The sequence below is a fragment of the Apium graveolens genome, chromosome 4 (genome assembly GCF_009905375.1).
Source record: "Apium graveolens cultivar Ventura chromosome 4, ASM990537v1, whole genome shotgun sequence".
In the NCBI taxonomy this organism is placed as follows: domain Eukaryota; kingdom Viridiplantae; phylum Streptophyta; class Magnoliopsida; order Apiales; family Apiaceae; genus Apium; species Apium graveolens.
In genome coordinates this window covers 104,271,957-104,281,741 of record NC_133650.1, presented here as the reverse complement: position 1 = coordinate 104,281,741, position 9,785 = coordinate 104,271,957, and the positions used below count along the sequence as shown (strand labels likewise).

General features: G+C 35.4%; 1 protein-coding gene across 1 annotated transcript; it reads left to right on the top strand.

The window, feature by feature from the left end:
* Nucleotides 1-220: 220 nt before the first annotated feature.
* Nucleotides 221-2,932, top strand: LOC141718814 (uncharacterized). Its single transcript, XM_074521195.1, has 4 exons — nucleotides 221-627; nucleotides 761-935; nucleotides 1,401-1,915; nucleotides 2,527-2,932. Exons 1-4 carry the CDS (start codon nucleotides 221-223, stop codon nucleotides 2,930-2,932), a joined length of 1,503 nt encoding a protein of 500 aa, XP_074377296.1.
* Nucleotides 2,933-9,785: the final 6,853 nt, after the last annotated feature.

Genomic DNA, 9,785 nt, shown 5'->3' with positions numbered 1-9,785 from the left:
TGGAGTTAACATGGTATTAAAGTTAAGATCTCTATATACTTCATTTCATTCTGCTGCTACTAGTTCAGAAGCGTTTGTGTGATCTCAATCGCTATCGAATTACGTAATTTAGTACAATTTCAAGTGTTCCCTACAATTTCAAGGGTTTCGTACAAATTGAGTGTGTTCTCAGCTGTTCTTCATCAAATCGTGACTGTTTTATCATCAATTTCAACATACAATGACGTCGTCTCCATCTTACTTGAAGGTTGCATTTAGTAATGTTTCAACATCTGCAAATATTCCATTTATTGATGCATCTCATCCATATTACCTTCATCCTTCTAATCATCCAGGTTTGATATTGATTACTATCACTCTGAATGAGCAAAACTATAATAAATGGTTTAGATCTATGAAAGTTGCTCTTTCCTCTAAGCTAAAGTTAGGTTTTATGGATGGAACGTATGATAAACCTGTTAATGCTACTCTTCTTTTACACTGGAATCGATGCAATGATATTGTAATCTCATGGATTTTAAATACCGGTTCATCTGAAATTCATCAGAGTGTTATGTATATGTCTAGTGCTAAAGACATTTGGGATGATGTCTCCATAAGATTTGCTCAGACAAATGTTCCTAAATTGTTCAATTTGAGAAAATAAATTGCATCTCTAAAGCAAGAGAACTTGTCTATATCTATATATTTTACAAAATTCCGGATTCTAAATGATGAACTGGATGCTTTCTCAATTGTTCCTCATTTGTGATGTTTTCAGTATAAGTAACAAGCTGTCACAGTGTCTAATGGGACTTTCTGAGCAATATACTGCAATAAGGGGTCATTTGCTACTTATGACAGTCAATCCTAGTCTCAGTGCAGCTTACAGTCTTTTGCTGCAAGAGGAAAATCAGAGGGAACTAGGTTATAATCCTTATGTTTCAACTCTTTCTGTGAGTATAATGACAATCAAGGAGGATCTGCTAGTTTCAATAATCAAAATAGAACTGCAAGGAAGGGTAATGGAAAAAGAGTTATGCCTAATACTTCAATTGTGTGTGAAGTGTGTCATATGATAAGACATAGTAAGGACAAATGCTTTCGTGTGCATGGATATCCTTCTTGGCATAGGCTTCATGGTAAACCAAAACCAAGGCCAAAGCCTCAGATTAAAACTGCTTATGCCTATAGTGTTGCTGTTGAATCAAGTGATCAAGCTGCCACAATTAACAATACTGAATCTACAGGCTTTACAACAACACAATGTTAGCAATTGATGACTATGATTTAAAGTTGATTTAAAGAACTTTTGCTGCCAACAGTGTCAATTCCGGTTCATCTACTTCTTGGAACACTTCTGGAACTTCTGCTACTCATCTAGCTGGTAATGTCATTCACTTTGTTTGTCATACTAATAGCAAAATTGTTTAAGTGCGGATAAGTGGATTCTAGATTCAGGAGTTACTGACCATATCACTCCTCATTTTAAGTTACTGACTGATGTATATGCAATTACCACTGTACTACACTTATCTAATGGTTGTCACACTCCTGTCACTCATGCAGGAACTGTTCACCTCCACAAAAATATTGTCTTAACTGATGTCCTCTATGTGCCTACATTCACCTATAATTTGTTATCTATTCCTAAACTCACATCCACAAACTCTTGTGCTATAGTTTTTAACTCAAATGCCTATTATATACAGGACCATATCTTGAAGAAGATTATCGAGATTGGTGAACTTCAAGAGGGCTTGTATCTTTTTCACAATCCAGCTGTCAGTCATAAAAGCTTGTCGGTCATTCCTCTTTCTAAAAGTCAGGCATTATGTAATTCTGTTCCTTCTCCTTCTGTAACAAATTCATTGTTGTGGCATGCTCGTTTAGGGCACCCATCTATTTCATCTATAAAGTTTTTACCCAAGTCAATGTATTAAAATTCTGTTACATTTAGTACTTGTGAAACTTGTCATTTGGCTAAGCAACAAAGATTGCAATTTTCTGATAGTATTTCTGTCAGTTCTACTTTATTCGAAATTATCCATCTTGATGTTTGGGGATCGTATAGATTTAAGACCCATGGAAATTGCAGTTACTTCTTGACAATTGTTGAGGATAAGTCTAGAGCAACTTGGGTTTTTTTATTTGTAGATAAAACTCAGGTCCCTACTCTATTAATGAACTACATGGCTTACGTTCATAAATAGTTTAAATGTCATATTAAACACCTTCGTTCTGATAATGACACAGAATTCTTGAGCACTCATTTTCAGTCTTATCTTGCTGATCATGGTATTATTCATCAGCGTAGTTGTACATATACTCCACAACAAAATGGTGTTATGGAGCATAAACATAAAACTTTACTTAACATAGCTAGGGCCTTGCGGGTTCAAACATCTCTTCCTATATCATTTTGGGGTGATTGTATACTAACAACCACTTATTAAATCGAACCCCTGTTCAAAGCCTTCAAGGTCTGTCTCTCTATCAGATTCATTTTTCTGAACCACCACCATTTGACAATTTTAAAACTTTCAGGTGTTTATATTTTGCTACTGATACTACTCCTCATAAGGATAAATTCAGTAATAGATCAATTAAATGTGTGTTTTTTGGCTACCCCTTCTCTCAAAAAGCATATCGAGTTATGAATTTTCAAACCAAGCGAGTTTTTGTTTCTCGAGATGTGTTATTTAATGAACATATATTTCCTTTTAAGAAGGAAATTTCCGTGTCATCTCCTGCCCCTTATCTCTTTAATCCTGATGTTATTGAGTTTATTGATCCTATCTCTGATGGTTCTGTACCTGATTGCATCATTGATTCTCCACCTCTTGATACTTCAAGTCCTCCTGTAACATCCACTATATCTTCTGTGCCATCTACTTCAGAACATGTTCACACTATAGATACCCTAGTACCTATCATACAACCTACACGATAAAGTATAAGGCTCAAAGCTATACCAACAAAATTTAAGGATTATGTTGGTTTATCCAATATATTGAGTTCATCAGTTATTCAGGCGCATCATTTTTTGAAGTTTACTCCTGCACATTAAGTGTTTCTTAGTAATGTCACTTCTGTTCCTGAACCTGCTTCCTACAAGATTGCCTGTCAATACCCTGTCTGACGTGAAGCCATGACTATTGAACTTACCACTCTTGAAGCTAATCAAACCTGGGTTATTGTTCCTCTTCCCCTGGGCAAGAATGTTGTGAGCTGCAAGTGGCTATATAAGGTGAAATTTAATCAAGATGGGACTGTGGAAGGATACAAAGTCGGTTGGTTGCTCAGGGTTTTACTCAAACTGAGGGCCTCAACTACTTTGAGACGTTTGCACCGGTTGCAAAAATGTCAACAATTCGTGTTCCTCTTTCATTGCATGCTGTTAATAATTGGTTTGTCACACAGATGGACGTGAATAATGCATTTCTGTATGGTGATTTAGAGGAGGAAGTATATATGTCCATTATTACGTGCTGATTCTCAATGATCAGAAGAAGCTCAGGATCTGACTGTGTTCAGATGTCATCATTATTTGATGTGTCGTCAGGATTTGATGCATCATCAGTATTTACATGTCATCAGCATCTGAAGGCAGTCTGTTATGAAGATTGATTTTGTTCGTTATTTTGAATGATGAATATATGTTACGTTCTGAGTGATAGGACTTTATGTATTCAGTTAAAGATATGTATCATTTTCCGTTAGTATTTGATAATGCATATCTTAGATTGATTTGTAGCAGCTGTGTAATATATAAACACAGTTTAGGTCATCACATAGTGATTAACTCGAGTATTATACGACCTAGAAGCTCTCAAGAACATCAGTATCTCTTGAGAGAGTTTGTAACAGTTTTTATCAGAAATATGAAGAACTGTAATATTTTTATACTTGTTCGAAACATCTATACAATTGTATCCAACCCTCCTTAAACAATTGTATTACTACTGGGTAATAATTGGTATCAGAGCGGACTGATAATTTACTATCAGAAACGATCTAAACATGTCTCTAAACAAGTATGAAAGTATCAAAATTCCCATTATGAAAAAGACTGAATATCCCACATGAAAGGTAAATATGCTCATGCACTTGGAAGCTACAGATCCAGACTACCTCGACGTAATTAATGATGGACCCTACAAGCTAACAAAACTGGTTCCTGCAACTCCTACTGTTGCTGAACATCTTCAGTTGAAAGTGAAGAGTGGGTGGTCGCAAGAAGACAAAGTTGTTGTGCTGAAGGATGCAAAGGTAAGAAATATTTTCCATAACAGTCTTGACTCTGTGATGTAAACAGGGTTATAGCCTACAAGACTGCCAAGGAGATCTGGGATGCTCTTGAGACTCAATGTCAAGGAACCATGGCCATCAAGAAGAACAGAAGGGCTGTTCTAATTCAAGAATATGAATATTTTGAGGCCAAGACTGATGAAAGTCTCACTGACATCTATGATAGGTTTCTCACTCTGCTAAATAACCTAACTTTGATGGGAAGGGTGTACGATCTGGAAGATTCAAACACCAAGTCTCTAAGAGCTTTGAATGAGGAATGGGAGACTCAGACTTCAATCATACGACATCAATATGATTTGGAAATAGTCACTCTGGATGAAATCTATGGCATGCTGAGAACTCATAATTTGTAAGTTCAGCAAAGGAAAGAGAGGAAAAGTAACAAGGGAAAATCAGTTGCTTTGAAAGTGAATGTTAAAGCTTCAAAAGACAGGTCTGTTGAAGCTGCAAGGAAAAAGAACAATCTGCCAGAATCAGATACTGATGATTCATGATCAAATCCTGATGATGATACTGATTCTGAAACTGATGAGAACGTGACAGATTCTGATGTCATGAAAATGGCTACATTACTAGTTAAGGGTTTCAAGAGGATGCAATTCAGGATGTCTCAGAATAAAGGAAGCTTCAGGAAGAAGTTCACTGGAGGAGAAAGGAAGTCGTCTGGAAGAAGAGAAGGAAAATACTCTAAAGCTGGAAAAGTTGACAGGTCAAAAATCAAGTGCTACAACTGTGATGGACCTGGTCACTTTGCTACAGAGTGCAAAAAGATAAAGCATGACAAAGGGAAGAACAAAGCCTTGATTACATCAAGCAAGGATTGGATAGATTCCACTGATTCTGAAAATGAAGAAACATGCTATACACTGATGGCTAGTTTTGATGCTCCTGCTTCCTCTGATTCTAAGGTATCAACTTCCTTCTTCTCTCTTGATACCGAGATATATCTGAATTGAAATCTATTCTTAAGTCTCTCCATGGAAATTTTAAAAATAAGATTCTAGTGAATAATAGATTGTTAACTGAAAATGAAGTTTTAAAATCTAGGAATGATCGGTTGGAGTCTGACTTAGTAAATCAGATTGAAATTCAAAAAGAATGTGAGAAAGCTAAACATACAGCAAAGATATTGGAAGCTAAGTATAGTATGTCAAAAAATGAGAGGAAAACCCTTAATCTTGGACCGTTTCAGGCAAAAAGGTTCATGAGATGATCTCTAAGAACTGGAAAGAATATCTTAGTTATATAGATGGAGTTAAGGATGTTGACACTAAAAATAAAACTACCCTTAAGACTCCTGTTAAGTTTATCTCTTCAGAAGCTGATGAACCCAAATCTACCTTTGAGAAGGGTTCAACCTCAGCATCCCACGAAAAGTTAGTAAGTGATAAAACTCAAAGAAAGGAAAACGAGGAAACCATTAAGACTGTTAAGAAAGAAAAGAACATAGGACTTATGTCTAAAAGACAATTGAAAAAGAAATTATCTGAGGTTACTAACAAAACCCCAAGTAAAAAGTCCTAAAAGAAACAAGAATGGTAAACAAGGTATTTCTAAGGATTCTAACTATAAGTTTGTTCTCAATGCTCCTAGAAAAACTTGTTTTAACCATGGTAATACTAATCATCTTGCTATTAATTGCAGGATGAGTAAGAAAATGAAAACTTATATTCTCAAGTCTGATGTTAGGGGTAGATCAGTATTTTACAAACCACAAAATCCTTGTTTTTATTGTGGTAGTAGTTGGCATTCAATTTACACTTGTAGTTCCTATCATAAGCTGTATCACAACTATTATGAACCTTTGCCTAAATTTAATAAAACTGCTTATGTGCTTAATTTTTCTAATTCTACTAAATCTACATCTGATAAGATAAATCATGACAAGGGAAAAACTGTCAGAAGTAAGCCTAAATCACAAAGACTTAATTTGTCCAAATTGAGGGCCCTAAAAGTGTGGGTCTTTAAAAATCCTTCTAATTAATCACCCCTTTGACTGCAGGGTAACAGGAAAAATACTCTTGTCTTGGATAGTGGATGTTCAGGACACATGACTGGAAATAAATCCCTGCTGTCAGAATTTGAGAGGATGGCTGGCCCAGATGTATCTTATGGGGATGGAAATATAGGACACACTCTGGGATATGGCAACTTGATAATTGGAAAGGTATTAATAGAGAATGTGGCTCTGGTGGAAGGACTGAAGCACAATCTGCTAAGCATCAGTGAAATCACTGACATAGGTTATCATGTGGTGTTCTATGACTCTCACTGTGAAGTTGTTCATAACAAGTAAACGAAAGTTGTCTTGATGGGATACATACATGACAACATGTATGAAGCAAGACTGCATGAAAGTCTTGAGCAAGAAGCTACTTGCCTTATCTCAAAGGCATCGGTAGATGAGAGCTGGAATTGGCACAAGAAGCTCTCACATCTCAACTTCAATTCAATCAATGAACTTGCCAAGAAGGAGCTAGTAAGAGGATTACCAAATATGCTATACTCATCTGATGGTCTTTGTGATGCTTGTCAGAAGTCTAAATGAAGAAGAGTATCTTTCAAAAGTAAAACATAATTCTCTATCACTGAACCATATCACATGTTACACTTGGATCTCTTTGGACCAATGAACATAATGTCTATTAAAAAGAAAAGGTACACATTTGTAATTGTTGATGATTTCACTAGATACACTTGGGTTTATTTTCTACACAGGAAGGATGAAACTCCAGAAATTCTTCTGTATCATGTAAGGCAAATTGAGAATGGATCTAACTTCAAAGTGAAAATACTGAGAAGTGATAATGGTACTGAGTTCAAGAACTCAAAAATAAAGGAAGTCTGCAAATACAAAGGCATACGACAACAATTCTCAGCTCTTCGAACACCTCAACCAAATGGTGTTGTTGAGAGAAAGAACATAACTCAGATTGAAGCTATCAGGACTCTGCTAGAAGAAGTCAAACTACCCACTTACTTCTGGGCTGAAGCAGTAAACACAGCCTGTTATACTTAGAATATCACACTGATAAACAGACATGGTGTTACTCCTTATCAGATGCTGAAATAAAAGAAGCCCAGTCTCAAACATCTTCATATATTTGGATGTAAGTGCTTTGTTCTGAGAACTCATACTGCTTAACTAGGAAAAATTGAATCAAAAGCTGATGAAGGAATCTTTGTTGGTTACTCACCATCAATAGCATACAGGGTTTTCAATCTGAGAACAAATACTGTAGTTATATCCATCAATGTATCTTTTGATGATAAGAAGATTCCTGGTTTTGAAGAAGACTCTCATGATACTCTGATCTTTGCAAATGAAAATTCACTGTTGGAATCTGCATCAAACTCTAATGGATTGTCAATTACTGATAATCCAAATCCTGACACTCCTTTAGATTCTGAAGATGATCACTATACTAATGAACCTACACATATTGAGGGGGAGCCACAACAAGGTTCAATTGATAGTACTAACAGTGAAGAATCAACTCAAGGTTCTTCTCAATCTGGTCATTCAGAATCTAATACTGATTCAATATCAGGTGAACATGAGTCAAGTCCTAATACTTCATCAGGAGATAACAACACTAATTTAGGGGGAGCCTCATATGCATTTGATGAGGCATATGATTTAGGGGGAGCATCTAGCTCAAGAAGGGAATTTCCTAGTTCCAGAAAATGGACTAAAGATCATACTCCTTGTTGGTGAGACTGCGTAGCTGTATGAACAGCTACGTGATAACTCAACATGATAACAACACTAGAACATGACAGGTTAATAATACTACGTCCACACAAGAAATCAGAAAGAATAAAGACAAGGCAAATACAAAGAATCAGAAGATTAGAAGAAGGCCTGAAGTCTGTCTACAGGTCACTGAAAGAAGTTCATTAATATGATCATGCCTCAGTGAAGAATAAAGGTTAATGACTTTCAGGGTTTCAGAAATGTTGAAGATTCAGTATACAAGTGCTACCAGAAGATTTCAGTGTATTGACATTGATTGAAGATAGACAGTGTTTGAAGCATAGGAATATGAAGAATTGAAGACAGGGTATAGACAGAGGTTAATGAAGACGTTGTCTAAAGTACCAGAAAGGATTCCAGTGAAAGTACAGTTGTTTATTGACAGTCAGTTTCTGAAGCAATAAAGTTAAGGCAAGCTTAACAATGTAATCAAGGCTTTAATATGAAGACCTGAATTGGGGTTAGTCGTCTGTGAACCAGACCAGTTGCACTAGGCATCAACAACTCGTGAAAGGAATCTGGGTATTATTTATAGAATGATTGTTAAGTTGAGGAACGTACTTGGATTGAACGTTTATCTGTTAAAGTACGAGAAGTGGGGCGCAGGGTATACAACTAAGCAGCTCAGAGGACTGGCGAAGCTCAAAATTTAATTGGTATATTAAATAAATTTATTTAGTGGTCTTTAATATAATTTATTTAATAAAATTAAAATGGTTAATTTTATAAACTTTAAATAAGTTTATTTTATAAATTTAAATTAGTTTATTTATATAAGTTATATTTAAGTTTATTTTTTAAATTAATTTAGTTACAATTTAAACTTAAAAAGAAAAAGAAAATAAAAACAAAAGAAAACAAAAGAAAAGAAAAGAAATGAAAAAGAAAAAGAAAATTCAAAAAGAAAGAAAGAAAAGAAAAACAAAAAACAAAAGAAAAATAAAAAGAAAAAAGGAAAAAGAAAAAGGAAAAACAAAATAAAACAAAAACGTGTACATGTTGTACATGTTGTTTAAATACATAAACATGTACTTGCACCAGGTGGTCGCCACACAGGTTTAACCCCCTTCGCCCATGTCGTCACAGAGTCATGCATGAATAAATTAAGGGCACCAGTGCTTACTGTCGCCACAGAAAGATTGATCGCCACAGAAGCTCTCCTCTCCTCAGCCACACATTTTATTGGATAAAGTCTACACAATTTGCAGCAGAAAAAATAGAGCCATTCATTTTTGGATCAATTTTCTGTTCATCTTCTCTCCCAAAAAGAGAAATGAAAATGGCAGCAATGATTTACAGGGAAGTTCAAACTTCTTGTTTATCCATTTAACTTCTCACCGGAGTAACGTTATAATGCCCGATTTAACTCTTGTATATTCATAGGGGCATTATAATCGTTACCCGGTAATTAAATCTTTAGACAAACAAAAGCTAGATCATTGTATAAGATTTGATTTGTATATCTTTGTAGAAGTTAGGAACTTTGTTGTTCTTAGATTGTAGCCGGTTAATTAATTTACCGGAGTGTAACAACACCCCTCGAGGATTTATATACGAATATATACTTCCCCGAATATCTTGTATTCCTTGTTTTTATCGTTCCAAACACTATTCCTCTCAAGAACACGAAACCACTAACCGAGCACTAAATATTTTATCCGCTAAAGATTTGAAAGAATTTTTAATTTAGTGATTATCGTATTTAACCCCCCTTCTACGATAATTCGGGACCTAA

Bases quoted from the DNA above. Each gene is read 5' to 3' on its own strand.
- LOC141718814 (XM_074521195.1), top strand. From the start codon at position 221: ATGACGTCGTCTCCATCTTACTTGAAGGTTGCATTTAGTAATGTTTCA. The intron at 936-1,400 runs GTGAGTATAATG...TCATACTAATAG, and splicing joins CTTATGTTTCAACTCTTTCT to CAAAATTGTTTAAGTGCGGA. The intron at 1,916-2,526 runs GTATTAAAATTC...TAAAACTTTCAG, and splicing joins AAGTTTTTACCCAAGTCAAT to GTGTTTATATTTTGCTACTG.